Source organism: Ranitomeya variabilis, chromosome 2 (genome assembly GCF_051348905.1).
Source record: "Ranitomeya variabilis isolate aRanVar5 chromosome 2, aRanVar5.hap1, whole genome shotgun sequence".
In the NCBI taxonomy this organism is placed as follows: domain Eukaryota; kingdom Metazoa; phylum Chordata; class Amphibia; order Anura; family Dendrobatidae; genus Ranitomeya; species Ranitomeya variabilis.
In genome coordinates, this window is record NC_135233.1 from 831,323,640 (window position 1) to 831,341,527 (window position 17,888).

Genomic DNA, 17,888 nt, shown 5'->3' on the forward strand with positions numbered 1-17,888 from the left:
CTTAGAAATACACTAATATCTGTTCTAAATTACCAAAAAATTCATTAGTTGTTCAATATAAGTAAAAAAGATCATTTTTGTAATTCATACCATGTGGATATTTGGTGTCTAAAGTTAGAATCCAAAAGGCTTCCCGCAGAGCTAATCGCTTCCTCCAATCTCCACCTCTAGGTGACTGACTAACCCTTTCAATGCCAAAAAAGGAAAAATCTGACAGATCTCCCTGGTGCACGGAGATAAAACTTTACCTTATTTATCAAATGTCTTAGAAATACACTAATATCTGTTCTAAATTACCAAAAAATTCATTAGTTGTTCAATATAAGTAAAAAAGATCATTTTTGTAATTCATACCATGTGGATATTTGGTGTCTAAAGTTAGAATCCAAAAGGCTTCCCGCAGAGCTAATCGCTTCCTCCAATCTCCACCTCTAGGTGACTGACTAACCCTTTCAATGCCAAAAAAGGAAAAATCTGACAGATCTCCCTGGTGCACGGAGATAAAACTTTACCTTATTTATCAAATGTCTTAGAAATACACTAATATCTGTTCTAAATTACCAAAAAATTCATTAGTTGTTCAATATAAGTAAAAAAGATCATTTTTGTAATTCATACCATGTGGATATTTGGTGTCTAAAGTTAGAATCCAAAAGGCTTCCCGCAGAGCTAATTGCTTCCTCCAATCTCCACCTCTAGGTGACTGACTAACCCTTTCAATGCCAAAAAAGGAAAAATCTGACAGATCTCCCTGGTGCACGGAGATAAAACTTTACCTTATTTATCAAATGTCTTAGAAATACACTAATATCTGTTCTAAATTACCAAAAATTTCATTAGTTGTTCAATATATGTAAAAAAGATCATTTTTGTAATTCATACCATGTGGATATTTGGTGTCTAAAGTTAGAATCCAAAAGGCTTCCCGCAGAGCCAATTGCTTCCTCCAATCTCCACCTCTAGGTGACTGACTAACCCTTTCAATACCAAAAAAGGAAAAATCTGACAGATCTCCCTGGTGCACGGAGATAAAATGTTTTGTGGCCCCAGAATAACCTGGATTTCTATTCCTTACATTGGCTATATGTTCCGAAATTCTTTTTTTGATTTTCCTAGTGGTATAACCTATATAACAAATATTACAGGCTTTGCATTTTATACAGTATATAACATGATCAGAATCACAGTTGATAAATGATTTTATATTATAAGTAACATTGTGATTTGAAGAAAAAGAAGTTCTCTTATTGTCTGCAAATTGGCAGACATTACATCTATTGCCAGAACATTTAAAGAAACCCTTCACTGATAGCCATGATGTGGGAGTTTTTTTCGGGTGCACCATACTGGGAGATAAAATATTCCCCAGTGTGCAACCTCTTTTGGCCACTACCCTGCAACCATTTTGGAGAATTGTGCACAAAGAACTATCTTGATTGACTACAGGAAGATATTTCAGAATAATCTGTCTGATTTTGTTGTATTGACTGCTGTAAGCAGTAGAAAATGTAATGTGCGCTTCAGAAGCAGCATTTACTTTTTTGTTTTCAGAATGTAACAAATTGGTACGTGGAATTTTGGAAACCTGTCTGAATGCATGTTTTATATTAGATTGTTTGTACCCTCTGTCCAGCAGTCTATCAGAAATGATGCGACTTTCTTTATGAAACTTTTCATCGCTAGAGCAAATTCTTCTCGCTCTAGTAAGTTCCCCCCTAGGAATGGCGTGAATGGTGTGGCGAGGGTGTGAGCTCGAGGACATCAGGATCGTGTTACCAGAGTTGTCTTTTCTATAGAGTGAGGTGTTAACCCTTTGTGTTGTGTTACTGCCTGTAAGGAGAACATCCAAAAATGAGACTTCATCTGAAGGAATGCCACTGGTGAAACGTAGATTACACTGATTGTCATTGAGATAGGACATAAAATCAGGAAATTTTGTCACCTCCCCCTGCCAAATTAACAAAATATCATCCACAAATCTCCCATACCAATTAAGGCATGGGAGAAATGGATTATCATCCGTAAATATATAAATTTCTTCCCACCATGCCATAAATAAAATTGCTAAAGATGGAGAGAACTTAGACCCCATAGGAGCACCCATGGTTTGAATATAGTAGTTATTTTGGAACATGAAAAAATTGTGTTTTAGTAGATAATGTAAGGACGCAAGAATAAACCATTTCAATGAATCTGAGTAACTGCTATACTTATTTAGATGATATTCAATTGCTGTCATAGCCAAAGAGTGGGGAATACACGAATATAAGTTTGTGACATCACAAGTCACAAAAGAATAATTGTGACACCACTGGAAGGTATCAAAAACCTTCAAAACTGATGAGGTGTCTTTGAGATACCCTGGAATTCTTGGGATTAAAGGCTGAAGATATTCATCAATCAAATGACTGAGATTCTCATTTAGGGAACCCATCCCAGAGATTATAGGTCGTAAAGGTGGAGGGAAAACATTTTTATGTGTTTTTGGGAGCCCATGAAAAATTGGAATGATTGGATGTTCCGGAAGCAGCCATTTATAAATTTTGTTATCAATGACCCCCAATCTCTGTGCATTATTCAGTATATCAGTCATATCATATTTGAAAGACAATGTGGGGTCAGATTTTATAGAAGTGTATGTACTGGTGTCCTGTATAATAGATGTTATCAATTTACAGTACAAAGCAGTATCTATAACTACTATACAACCCCCTTTGTCCGACTGGCGAATTGTCAGATCATGATTATGTTGTAAATCTCTCACAGCCTGGGATTGAATTTTACTCAAATTGCTTCGATGGTTAGCATTTCGTGTTTCAGCATGTAGTTTTTTCAAATCCTGTTCTACTAAGGTCTGAAACAAGTCTAGAGCAGGAACTCTTGATTGGAGGGGATAATATGCCGGATTAGATGAAAGCACCTGCACATCTTTGTCCTGTATTTTGTCCTCATCAAAATTTTCCTCTTGGAGGGAGGTTAAAGTAAGTAGCATACATTGTTCCATAAATGAAAGAGACGCATTATTTTCTTTAGTGCAATATGATTTTTTGCTGCCAGGATTAAAGTCATTTAGATTTTCTGAAAAAAAATGTCTTTTAATCGTAAGAAGACGAGTAAATTTATTGACATCTTTGATAGTCTCAAATAAGTTGAAGTTGCCAGATGGAACGAAGTTCAGACCCTTGGCCAATACCTCAATTTGTGTAGAAGATAAAATGGTCGGAGTCAGAACTATGACACTGTCCAGATGCTGGTTCAATACTGATATCTGCGTTTTCTTTCCCTCCTGGGATATCTTCTCCATTCGTCTCTTGCGGGCTCTCCTGCCCCCCCTCCTCCTCCGGCGTTTTTTGACATAGCAGTGTTGTGAGCATGTCTGGCATCCGCACTGGAGAAGGACACATCTGTTTCACACTCCGATGGATTATATTCCGATGAAGAAAAAGACACAGATTTTCTACGTGCATATTCACATTGATGCCACTGAGGTTGGTTTCTAAGTATAGGCTTGGGTGTGTGATCAGTCCGTTTTTTCCATGAGTACACTTTATCATTTTTGTAGTCAAAAGAGTCTCTATTAAATTTGGATTTTTTCATTTTTATAATGGAATCCTCCATTGTCTTCAAATGATCAGTCATTTTTTTAGAAAGCATATCAAAATCAGGCTGGTCTGTATATTTAGAAAGTTCTTTGTTAGTATTGTCAATGTCCATCTTGAGTTGGTGAAGTTTTATTTCTTCATATGATATAATCAAACTCATAAGCTTTAACGAACATTGTGAAAGAATCATATTCCACTCAGAAAGAAACTTGTCAGAAAAAATATAAGTAGGAGATTTTTTCATACGCAAACCCCTGGGAATCATTTCTTTTTCAACGTATTTTTTGAGAGTATTATGGTCCCACCAGGTGCGTATTTCTTGCTGAGAAAACTTCTCCAGTTTCGAATAGAGATCTTTCAGTTCACTAGGTGGTGCAGAAATACCATCTGTGTTATCAAACACTGAAGCTAATTTAGCCATGCGGGAGTCCATGATTGTATAGAAAACTGCACAGTGTGTATGAATAAAACCACACTTGTGTGCTAGTTGCTGCTTTTCCCAAACATCAGAAATTTTGCAACGGAATAAATAGTAGTATTGTATAATATCATCCGTATAATCAGACAAATATATAAGAAAAAAAAAAAAAAAAAAAAAAAAAAAAACCTTCCAGTGGTGTCACAATTATTCTTTTGTGACTTGTGATGTCACAAACTTATATTCGTGTATTCCCCACTCTTTGGCTATGACAGCAATTGAATATCATCTAAATAAGTATAGCAGTTACTCAGATTCATTGAAATGGTTTATTCTTGCGTCCTTACATTATCTACTAAAACACAATTTTTTCATGTTCCAAAATAACTACTATATTCAAACCATGGGTGCTCCTATGGGGTCTAAGTTCTCTCCATCTTTAGCAATTTTATTTATGGCATGGTGGGAAGAAATTTATATATTTACGGATGATAATCCATTTCTCCCATGCCTTAATTGGTATGGGAGATTTGTGGATGATATTTTGTTAATTTGGCAGGGGGAGGTGACAAAATTTCCTGATTTTATGTCCTATCTCAATGACAATCAGTGTAATCTACGTTTCACCAGTGGCATTCCTTCAGATGAAGTCTCATTTTTGGATGTTCTCCTTACAGGCAGTAACACAACACAAAGGGTTAACACCTCACTCTATAGAAAAGACAACTCTGGTAACACGATCCTGATGTCCTCGAGCTCACACCCTCGCCACACCATTCACGCCATTCCTAGGGGGGAACTTACTAGAGCGAGAAGAATTTGCTCTAGCGATGAAAAGTTTCATAAAGAAAGTCGCATCATTTCTGATAGACTGCTGGACAGAGGGTACAAACAATCTAATATAAAACATGCATTCAGACAGGTTTCCAAAATTCCACGTACCAATTTGTTACATTCTGAAAACAAAAAAGTAAATGCTGCTTCTGAAGCGCACATTACATTTTCTACTGCTTACAGCAGTCAATACAACAAAATCAGACAGATTATTCTGAAATATCTTCCTGTAGTCAATCAAGATAGTTCTTTGTGCACAATTCTCCAAAATGGTTGCAGGGTAGTGGCCAAAAGAGGTTGCACACTGGGGAATATTTTATCTCCCAGTATGGTGCACCCGAAAAAAACTCCCACATCATGGCTATCAGTGAAGGGTTTCTTTAAATGTTCTGGCAATAGATGTAATGTCTGCCAATTTGCAGACAATAAGAGAACTTCTTTTTCTTCAAATCACAATGTTACTTATAATATAAAATCATTTATCAACTGTGATTCTGATCATGTTATATACTGTATAAAATGCAAAGCCTGTAATATTTGTTATATAGGTTATACCACTAGGAAAATCAAAAAAAGAATTTCGGAACATATAGCCAATGTAAGGAATAGAAATCCAGGTTATTCTGGGGCCACAAAACATTTTATCTCCGTGCACCAGGGAGATCTGTCAGATTTTTCCTTTTTTGGTATTGAAAGGGTTAGTCAGTCACCTAGAGGTGGAGATTGGAGGAAGCAATTGGCTCTGCGGGAAGCCTTTTGGATTCTAACTTTAGACACCAAATATCCACATGGTATGAATTACAAAAATGATCTTTTTTACATATATTGAACAACTAATGAAATTTTTGGTAATTTAGAACAGATATTAGTGTATTTCTAAGACATTTGATAAATAAGGTAAAGTTTTATCTCCGTGCACCAGGGAGATCTGTCAGATTTTTCCTTTTTTGGCATTGAAAGGGTTAGTCAGTCACCTAGAGGTGGAGATTGGAGGAAGCAATTAGCTCTGCGGGAAGCCTTTTGGATTCTAACTTTAGACACCAAATATCCACATGGTATGAATTACAAAAATGATCTTTTTTACTTATATTGAACAACTAATGAATTTTTTGGTAATTTAGAACAGATATTAGTGTATTTCTAAGACATTTGATAAATAAGGTAAAGTTTTATCTCCGTGCACCAGGGAGATCTGTCAGATTTTTCCTTTTTTGGCATTGAAAGGGTTAGTCAGTCACCTAGAGGTGGAGATTGGAGGAAGCGATTAGCTCTGCGGGAAGCCTTTTGGATTCTAACTTTAGACACCAAATATCCACATGGTATGAATTACAAAAATGATCTTTTTTACTTATATTGAACAACTAATGAATTTTTTGGTAATTTAGAACAGATATTAGTGTATTTCTAAGACATTTGATAAATAAGGTAAAGTTTTATCTCCGTGCACCAGGGAGATCTGTCAGATTTTTCCTTTTTTGGCATTGAAAGGGTTAGTCAGTCACCTAGAGGTGGAGATTGGAGGAAGCGATTAGCTCTGCGGGAAGCCTTTTGGATTCTAACTTTAGACACCAAATATCCACATGGTATGAATTACAAAAATGATCTTTTTTACTTATATTGAACAACTAATGAATTTTTTGGTAATTTAGAACAGATATTAGTGTATTTCTAAGACATTTGATAAATAAGGTAAAGTTTTGTTATGTGAATTTAGCTGCAGCTTTTTCCAATGAAATTTAATTGCTATGTCTGTGATTGGTTCCCTGTCATATATAAACCTGTGTATTCATGTCATATTAGTTCCTATGACTAAGGGCGCCGTGGTGCGCCAGAAACGCGTCAGGCAAAGAGAGTTTTTCTCTCTTTCTTTTTAATATTGTTTTTTAAAATGTTCTAATAAATTTTGGTTATTTTACTCAAACTGGATGGATGTGCTGGAAATCCCCATTTCTTCTTTCGTCTACATTACTGTGAGCTGCTCATGAGAGAACTTGAGAGTACACCTTTCAAAATACAACTTAGGTAACAAAGAAGTGAAAGGCAATTTGCTACAAATTCATTTTATGGGAAATATGCTAGTAAAAAAATTACAAAGTTAACACTTCTTACTATTTATAAATGTTATGAGGAAAATGTATTAAACAGGACATAAAAGTTCTGAACTCCTGCACCATCAAGTGCACAGAGCTATGTTAGGGCTCAATAGAAAGTATATGAGTTAGTTTACTGCTCTCTAGGCTTTTCTTGAAGCTCAGCTCCTCTGCCGTAGTAGTCTCAAGATCTGTATCCCATCAATCTGCAAGACATGTAATGAAAATAAAATTAAATTAATAACAAACTATGTATTACTCTTTAACCTGTCACAAATTGTTACTTGTTATACAAAAATATTTTGTGCCGATTGGTCATTTTTCTAAAATGTGGGCATTGTCTACTACATGAGTCCAACAGATTTTCCCCAATTTGCTACAGAGATCTAGTTAGTGGTGCACTGACCAAACAATATGCACCAAAGGTATATGGAGTTGTCCTCTTCTTAATAAATTTGGTATTGCTAAGGCGGGCTTCTAAGACTGATGTGTAGCTCCTTCCTGAAATGAATGCCATGCAAGCTAATTTTCTCTATGATGATTTGTATTTTTTAGATTTTAAAGCTGATATTATAGTTCAATGTTTATGAATATAAAAATATATTTTTCTTACCCAGTTTAAATTACGTATTAGGAAAATAATATTCTGTGTAGTGTTGAAAAGCAGTTGTATGTCCACGACACAGATAAATAATTTTATATGAAGACACTAGATATAACTGTTCCTTAGAATCGTTTGCTGCATCGGAATATGTCACTTTAATCTACGAGTCAACAGTTAACTGTTATTCAAATTATACATTTTTTTCATGTAGAGTAGAGCAAAATGAAGAATAGCTTGTCATATGACATATTTCAGAGATGAGACAAATTCAATTTTGAAAGTTTTGTCGAATTTTTCTGAAATTTAAATCACAGCTAATCAATTTGATGTGAATTGCAAATACTGCAAAGCATTTAAATGCACAGAAAAGACATATATAATACTTTAAAGTTTCTTAGGGATATATTAAACAGCTCTTTTATGCAAAGTTTTAAAAACGTCAATAGAATGTCAACATTTGGCTATTAGTGAAAGGATGATAACTAGTGTTGAGCGATACCGTCCGATACTTGAAAGTATCGGTATCGGAAAGTATCGGCCGATACCGGCAAAATATCGGATCCAATCCGATACCGATACCCGATACCAATACAAGTCAATGGGACTCAGGTATCGGACGGTATTCCTGATGGTTCCCAGGGTCTGAAGGAGAGGAAACTCTCCTTCAGGCCCTGGGAACCATATAAATGTGTAAAATAAAGAATTAAAATAAAAAATATCGCTATACTCACCTGTCCGACGCAGCCGGGACCTCGGCGATTGTAAGCGGCAGCGTTGTTTCTTTAAAATTCGCGCTTTTACTTGCTTACGTGAATTCCCGGCTTCTGATTGGTCAGGGCGGCCATGTTGCCGGGACTCGGACCAATCACAGCAAGCCGTGACGAAATTACGTCACGGCTTGCTGTGATTGGTCCGCGTCCCGGCAATATGGCGCCGTGACCAATCACAAGCCGTGACGTCACGGGAGGCTGGACACGCGCGCTTTTCAAAATAAGCGCGTGTCCAGCCTCCCGTGACGTCACGGCTTGTGATTGGTTAATGGCGGCCATGTTCCTGGGACGCGGACCAATCACAGCAAGCCGTGACGTAATTTCGTCACGGCTTGCTGTGATTGGTCCGCATCCCGGCAATATGGCGCCGTGACCAATCACAAGCCGTGACGTCACGGGAGGCTGGACACGCGCGCTTTTCAAAATAAGCGCGTGTCCAGCCTCCCGTGACGTCACGGCTTGTGATTGGTTAATGGCGGCCATGTTCCTGGGACGCGGACCAATCACAGCAAGCCGTGACGTAATTTCGTCACGGCTTGCTGTGATTGGTCCGCATCCCGGCAATATGGCGCCGTGACCAATCACAAGCCGTGACGTCACGGGAGGCTGGACACGCGCGCTTTTCAAAATAAGCGCGTGTCCAGCCTCCCGTGACGTCACGGCTTGTGATTGGTTAATGGCGGCCATGTTCCTGGGACGCGGACCAATCACAGCAAGCCGTGACGTAATTTCGTCACGGCTTGCTGTGATTGGTCCGCATCCCGGCAATATGGCGCCGTGACCAATCACAAGCCGTGACGTCACGGGAGGCTGGACACGCGCGCTTTTCAAAATAAGCGCGTGTCCAGCCTCCCGTGACGTCACGGCTTGTGATTGGTTAATGGCGGCCATGTTCCTGGGACGCGGACCAATCACAGCAAGCCGTGACGTAATTTCGTCACGGCTTGCTGTGATTGGTCCGCATCCCGGCAATATGGCGCCGTGACCAATCACAAGCCGTGACGTCACGGGAGGCTGGACACGCGCGCTTTTCAAAATAAGCGCGTGTCCAGCCTCCCGTGACGTCACGGCTTGTGATTGGTTAATGGCGGCCATGTTGCCGGGACGCGGACCAATCACAGCAAGCCGTGACGTAATTTCGTCACGGCTTGCTGTGATTGGTCCGCGTCCCGGCAACATGGCCGCCCTGACCAATCAGAAGCCGGGAATTCACGTAAGCAAGTAAAAGCGCGAATTTTAAACAAACAACGCTGCCGGTTCCTTCGCTGAGGTCCCGGCTGCGTCGGAGAGGTGAGTATAGCGATTTTTTTTATTTTAATTCTTTCTTTTACACCTTTTTACATTAATGTTGTTTTGATACCGATATCCGATATTACAAAAATATCGGATCTCGGTATCGGAAATTCCGATACAGCAAGTATCGGCCGATACCCGATACTTGCAGCATCGGAATGCTCAACACTAATGATAACTGTTTTTACGTTTGTGTTTTCACACTGTCTGTAGATTTATTCACTGTTTTGTTTCTTTCTCTCCCTTTCTCTATTACTAAACTGTAAGCTCTTATGTAATCTCACTTGCCAAATTCACTCAAAAATGGATGCTGCATTCATTGCCTCCACTTTTAAACAAGCTATGATAATCCCTCCTGATTGGCTATCTTTTACCATGTGATGTTATTGTTGCAAGGCATTATTAGGAAGACCACATTCTCGAGCCTGAGGTCATGTAAGCTTTATGATGCTGGTGCAATCTTATGCTTTGTGTAAAATGGCAACAGGCATTTGTTTGAGGATTTGTATGAAACTAATAGAAATTTGCTCACATTTGCTGGGTTTTCAAAAATTTTACATTAATTCAATTCACATTGAATTGATTTGCTCATGTCTAATATTTTTACTTAAGATTAATATCTCATGAGCTTAACATGAAAATAAAAAAGCTACCGCAAACAACAGCCATACCTCTAAAAATAGCCTGGTCAAAACGAATACAAAAAATAAATTCTAACATGTTAGAAATTATCAAATGATTTAACACTGCTTTGGTCCAACATATAGTTAAATCCTCTATGGCAGCTGGTCTTCGTTTTTATGTTTGGCTTCCTCAGCCTGCCCTCCCGGGCGCCTCTGCAGCATACAACGTCTCACAATGTCAGGATATCACATACCTCAGAGCATAATTAGGTCAATAAATTGTCTGAGAATAACTGCTCCACTAATAAAATTTCCCACTAATCAAATTTCCAAGGAAATTGTCATGATTCTATGGTAGGATTTGAGCAGGAGCCTCGGGGGTTAATGCTGGTGGCCTCCCTTTGGACAGAGGAGGGCTTTTTATAACCGCAGGAGGATTGCATACTTGTCAGTTATACTTCTGCCCTCGGCTGACTTAAGTGACCCCTGTACACTTGTGTGCTTGTGCCTTGTGCCTGCCTTGTGAGTTTACGTCCCATTTTGACCCAGCCTGTCCCCATGTCGCACTTGCCTGTTAATTAGGTTCTGTCTGTGGATTATCTGGTTTTCTGACCCTGGCTTGGTTCTTGACTTCCCTTTCAGTTGTTCCCTCTGCTGTTATATTACCCACTCGGTTTCCTGACACCAGCTTGTACCCAGTTACTCTTCTGTTTATATGCTTGTCGGCTCCCCAGCCATTCACCCCCTGGTTGTACCCTCAGTTCTCCACTGATTGCTCCAGGAGCTCCGGTGGCTGGCCTCCTCCTGCAATCATGTGCCGCAGGTCCTGCACGCCTGTAACCATGCCATTCTGTGTCTATGGGTGCTGTCAACCAGTACTATTCTGCACAGTACAGGACTTATGCCTGGACTTGGATAGGTTAGTCATGCGGTCCCTGACAGAAATATGCTCAAACATGTGAATTAAAATTTTGCCTGATCCACTCATCTTTTGACCACCACCATTAACTGTAGTTAGTAAATAGTAACAAAGAGGCAATATCTATCCTGCATACGCATCCATCTATATTTAGCTCATGCAAAAAGATTTATAAAGCAGTAAATGTTTTACTTTATGTACAAAGCTAGTTGGGTCACAGATTGCACATTCATGAAAAAATAGTATAATTAAAACTATAAAAATAAGGATATTGAGAAGTGATTGTTATTGTTTATGCTTGCTTCTTACAATGATAAATTGCATTTTTTTTATTGTGGGCATCTGTTTTTCAAATCACTGTTTCTCTTATACTATATTTTTTATATTTCTCGCTGGCTATTTCTAGAGTGGGCGCCAATGTCCAATTTTCCTGTGATGATAATTATGTGTTACAAGGCTCGAAGAGTATAACTTGTCAAAGAGTGACTGACACACTGGCTGCTTGGAGTGATCACAGACCAATCTGCCGAGGTAAGAGAGCGGGAAAGCAGGTACACATTTAAATAGTTGAAAATTATAGTGTGCATATTATCCAAAGAAAGGAAAAAGAAAACTGTCTGAAATTCATGCAACAGCTGCTATATGCATTATGACTTGAATATAGTTATTCAGCATGCCTTAAGAATGCTTTTTCTGTTTCGTTGAAATAAAAAAAGGACATTGAAACCATAGAAAAGCAAAATTGCATAGGAATATGTGACTGCTAGTGTCACATAATACAGCAATGACTTGAATTGTGCCTTTCATAAATTTAGTTTAGATAGAATCATTTAGAAATTACCAGATCCCCTGAAAGTATTTCAATATCTCAGTTCATAGAGTGATAAAATGCTTCACTATATCTGTTTTCCTAACTTTGGAGCTTGCTGCATAATATTGTGTATGAGTGGCTAAAAACAGTCTGCATTAGCCCTGTTAAAATGTAAACCTTGCCGCTATTGATATTTTTAAACCCCCATTACTTCAAAATGATTCCCACAAGGATTGCAATAGCATCACTTTGCTAGCAGCAAGAAGGAAAGGTGAGCACCTTCAAACCGAAATTTAGCTGTTCCTATAGTAACAAGTAGTGCGACAAGATTTGAGAGCAAAGTAAAGGGCAGAACATAGTATTAATTCAAATAGTATGTGGAAATTATGCAGTAAATAAACAATCTCTTTGAAGGTTAAGAAGGTTATAAGGTTAAATAGACTGAGCTCATCCAATACACTTGAACTTTATTACAGCTTCATTTTTAATTCCAAAGGAAAAGTTGATGCTCCACATTAAACTCCATGTAGTAATACACAGATATTTTGCGAATGAAAAATTGAATTATAATTTCTCATCCATCTTTAGCTTTCCTGACCAAATCGGTATGATGACAATTGAAAGAAAACTGCATAAATTCCTTTGCACACTGAAGTTTTGATATAAGAAAATCATTTTAAATTCAAATTTGTCAGCTTCGACATTTTTATCCCAAAAATTCAATTTGTGGTACATTGAAATACAACAAAGCCTCCAATTACCTTAAAAAAATATATAGTCATGAGCCAAAGAGTTACAATGTTTTAAGCTTTTTTCTTTCAGGATCCATACCTCACCATCTACTACTGCTTCAAATGTGAGACTACCATCATTGTATAGGCAATTATTTTGCCTATCTCATACATAAATTTGACATGCAACTATTTAGGATATGATTAGTTATTAGTGATGAGCAAATATACTCGTTACTCGAGATTTCTTGAGCATGCTCGGGGGTCCTCTGAGTATTTTTTAGTGCTCGGAGATTTAGTTTTTCTTGCCGCAGCTGAATGATTTAAATCTGTTAGCCAGCATAAGTACATGTGGGGGTTGCCTGGTTGGTAGGCTACCCCCACATGTACTTATGCTGGCTAACAGATGTAAATCATCCAGCTGCAGCAAGAAAAACTAAATCTCCGAGCACTAAAAGAACTCGGATGACCCCTGAGCATGCTCAGGAAATTTCGAGTAGTGAGTATATTCACTCATCACTATTAATTATGTAGATTATTTAAATTGACAACTGCAACATGCGAGTGCCATGACAGTTGGAATAATACGAAAGGAAGTCCATTTATCCATTCTAAAGCTAAGAGGTGGACATCCAAGCAAAATATTGGAATCAATAAATTGGGTCATCACAAGATCTATCAGTTCTGGTGCGACAAACATGGCAGTGGAGGTGGCTTGTATGCTTAGTAATAGTGAGATCACAGATGTCCATGCAAACACCATACAACGCACACTGCACAAGTCTAGAATGGTGGCTCAAAAAAGTGATGAAGCCTCAACTTCAATATAGTCATAATAAGTGTTGTGTCGTGACTGCAAAAAAAGTATGAACAGTGGACAGTAGAAGACTGGAAATGGGTAAACTGAGTAATGAGATGATAGTCAGTAGACTAGGAACAAACAAGGCAAAAAGCAGTTAAAAGATTGAAAAATTGAAGTTCTGTAGAGGAAGCTTGATGATTTGGGGTTGTTTCACAGCCAAAGGCATTGAATACTTGACCAGGATCGATGGTGGTCTCAATGCTGAGCTGTATATGAGTATCCTACAAGATGAGTAACTTCGTACACTCGAGTACTATGGGTATGAAATGCACAACATAGTTTTACAGCAGGACAAAAACCTGAGGCATACATCAAAATTGGAGAAGAATTGGTTCAATAACAATGAAGTAGAGTTGACTGATTGTCTCCCATAATCACTAGACCTCAACCCAATTGAACACTTGTGGATAGAGTTGAAGAAAAAATTGCACACAAACTCAAGTGAGTCAACTAGTATACACCAACTTTGGTACCATATAGAAAATACTTGGGATCAGATTTCAGTCAAGACATGCTTTATTCTAATATAGAGCATGTCTAGAAGGATTCAACCTATTGGAAGTAGCAATCCTAAAAGTCAGTATCAACCCTTTGACGAGCCTTGCCACATGACTTAGGATAAAAGCCAATCCAGAATATCAATGTGCAGACACTGTGTTTCAGTGTTCTGTCCCTAGTTAGTGCAAAGTGTAGAATCTGGTTTGGCTTGATGAGAGGCGTCTGACCGGGATACAAGAGGTAACATTTCTCCTTGAGGAGAGTGAGATGTCAAGCCTAGCATGCCAAGGTGAGGAGATTTTAAAGTAAAAAAATAAAAATTAAATTTAGAATGGTGAGATAAGGAGCCTGAAAGTCAAAAGTTCAAAACATTTTAATCATCACTGTTTATAACACTGAGATCTCCAAGGATTATATCCAACCACTTATAAAAATTTTAATGCTATGATACGGTATGATGGCTGAACATTCCTATCTTGTTTTTACTTGCATATAATTGTTTGAACAGATGAACGAGGCACCTTCAAGTATCCTGAAATTGTACCCAAGGATGAGCCAGACTTATGCAAGTCCACAAATCTCATCCTGATATCTTGGCTGATTTCTTTACCCTTTCCCATGATGCTATACAAAGATGCAGTGTGTTTAAGGCGTGCATTAAAATACATCCACAAGTGTGTCTCTAACTCAGATGTTGCCAAAACCATAAGCTTCCAAATACGACATCATCATGTGGGCAGTCCAGAATTGTTTAAAGGCATAGTAATCTTAGTGTATGTAAACTTTTGACTTTACAGTAAGTAATGAAAATGCCTTAAAACAATCTCTCTCTCTTTATTCTGGCATTTGGCAAATATTAATAATTATGGTAATCTTAATTGACCTAAAATGGGAAAAGTTTTTTCTGATGTCATGATAGATATTGAGAAAAATATGCATATGTGTCTTTTTATATAGTGTATGTAAACTTCTGGTTTCAACTGTATATGCAGACATAAAGAACAACTAGTAGGTGAAACAGAGTAGTTGTCAAAAACTATAATTACAAACAGGATAAAGATTTTAAAAGATGATCAATAAGTAAACTACTTTTATGGAGGGCATTAACAGGTGCATTTTGTCAGTATTACAAATAACCTAAAACATCTGTGCCAAAGGATCAAAATATAATTAGATTTCTTAACTTCAATTGTTTTATACTCCTGCAGAACAATTTGTATGAAAAGAAATACAAACTCAGAATAATAATAAATATCTTTTTGTTTTGGGTTTATAAATATTTTCCTAATTGGAAAGTGTTACTTCATTTTTTTCACAGGTCAAAGAAGCTTCTGTTAATTAGCAACATTTTATAACCATGTGAAATAATGAGACCACAATGTTAACTATATTTATTTCTACATATGCTAATCGGTTAAGCCTTCATATTTTTTTTTAGTTTGCTTATTCAAGAAAGACAATAGTTAAACTAATTTTATGGACATACTCATTATTGAAAAATTGTAAACCTGTGAGATATAAAGAATCATATTTATGTAAGAAAGACAAAGTTAAAGGGCCTGTTCAAAAATTTTGAATACTGAATCAGTAAAGTTTGGCAGACATAAGTAACTTCTTAATTTACTTACTTCTATGATTCCTGCTTGTTTCTGAGCGAACCCTATCTTTAAAGTTTGGGGTTTCGTACTGGACACTTAGTGTTTGATGCTGAACTCCGAAAACGGACTTCTTCTTGAACTCTATTTTAATGTTTGGAGTTCTGGGGGAAGTTTGAGAGGAGAGAGATAATTTTCCAGCTTTGAAGTTTGAGTCCCCATATGTTTCCATGAGATTCAGTTCATGTTTAAGTTCAGATAAAGTTCTGGTACAGGACAGAACTTTAGACATAAAGTTTGATTAGGTATCAGAACATGAACTTCCATGAGTCCATTCATCCTTATTCCTAAGCTGTCACATGTAGAGATGAGAGAATCTATTTGAGTGGAATGGAATTCTACTAAAATTTATCAAAATTCCATATTGTGAAGAATACAGATTTTTTTGTAATTCGCTTAGTGTGAATTCATTAAAATAGAAGTCAGATGCGGGTGCCATCTTACTGAGAAGTAAAGGGCAGGCAAAAAGGTGAAAAAAATAAACATACTCACCTCTCGGGTTGCCTCTTATAACCTGTTTGCTGGCCATCCTCTATGTCACTGTCACGCCACTGATGAGTTGAGTGGAGAGTATAAGTATTCTATTTTTTACATCTTTCATTTTTTATGCTCTGGAAACTGGAGAGACCACCAAAATATAAAAGGGACATTAAATGTAATAATTAAAACTAATTAAAAATAACTTGTCTGCTAGTTGAATTTATGGGGAAAATCTGCGTAAACAGTGAAATTCTAAATTTGTCCTATATCTAGTTACATATGATAGCTCCTTACTTCTCTCTACAGTCCGTTTAAAGCTCAGAGAACAATAATTTCCTGTCTATGCTAAATCAACAGATACATTATGAGATGATGTCCCTCTGTTATAAAGAAATATCTGCTCCTAACTGCAATCCTCCTCTACAGCATCCAACCATAATTTCCTGCTCTTCAAATAATATGTCCATAGTACAAGTGCAATAACTGCAGTGGTGGTTATTTAGAAAGTCTGTGGAGGATGACTGGGAGAAATTCTGATGATAGGTGATAGAGTGAGGCAACGGAAGAGGAGGATTTCGGCTGGGAACAATATTGTAGGATGAGGTGATACAGTGTGGCAGAGGATGAAGAGTGAGGCAGAGGAGGGCTACAGGGAGTAGGCTTATCATTTCAGTCTACACTTTTTATTCCCATTTTTTTGGACAGTATGGCTCTCTTAAGAAAACAACCCATGAGTTAATTTGTCAGGCCAGAGATCAGCAGTCCACTAGATGCAATAAGTGGACATTGAGGGTGTAAGTTCTTGTTGAGTGTGGTTCAATGAATCATGATAAATGTAGTCTGGATGATCCGATGGAGTGCTGGCTGTAAACATAAATATTAACAAACTGCATGGCTGTCTGCTGAATGTGAGCTTAAAAGGTGAAGAAGAACTAACAGAGCATTAGAAGGATCACATGTAGAAACAGCAAAATATTATTGTGCCAAGAATATCATTTTTAATAAAAGAAGGCAAAATTGCTATGATAATTGTTTTCTTTAGTCAAAGATTTTTTATGTATTAAAATAAATGAATTTCTCACTTTAAACTGAAGCAATAACAAATGTTTATAATAAATGTAGTATAAATTAATAATAATTTAAGGCAGTTTGTTTTTTATACCTTTGTTCAACAAATATAATTAATATAGTTCTAATAGTATTACACCTAAGCTTGCTATTTAGTGTTTAATGCAAGATGATAATATTGTTTATTATTGTTATATTTCTACAGCTCGAACATGTGGATCTAATCTTCAAGGACCGGCAGGCATCATTAATTCACCTAACTATCCAGTTCAGTATGAAGACAATGCCCATTGTGTTTGGGTTGTAACAAGTACCGATACAGACAAGGTATGTTTTTGTTATTTTTTATTAAATATCTATTTTAAGTAAAGGAAAAATGATTTCAATATGGAAATTGTTTACCTTTATATTTCTTGAGCTAACCATGCCTTGAATTCCATGCCCCTAAAGTTTAAGAAGCTATTTTCAATGTAATTCTAATGTGTTACTCATTAACCATGCTCAGCAATGTTTCAGGTCTCTAGCTGTTAGGGTTGACAGATTGCACTAAATAGATTTAATGAGGAAGTGCAATCTCAACCTGGGGTCCTCCGTGCAGAGATGTAAAACTGCAGCTAATGTGAACAATGG

General features: G+C 37.3%; 1 protein-coding gene across 2 annotated transcripts in view; it reads left to right on the forward strand.

The window, feature by feature from the left end:
• Nucleotides 1-17,888, forward strand: part of CSMD1 (CUB and Sushi multiple domains 1) — a 2,858,343-nt gene that overhangs the window by 1,746,379 nt on the left and 1,094,076 nt on the right. For both annotated transcript variants that reach the window (XM_077290057.1, XM_077290056.1), the window contains exons 9-10: nucleotides 11,560-11,684; nucleotides 17,464-17,585. In XM_077290057.1, coding sequence (XP_077146172.1) covers nucleotides 11,560-11,684; nucleotides 17,464-17,585 — 247 coding nt within the window. The remainder of the gene's footprint in view (nucleotides 1-11,559; nucleotides 11,685-17,463; nucleotides 17,586-17,888) is intronic.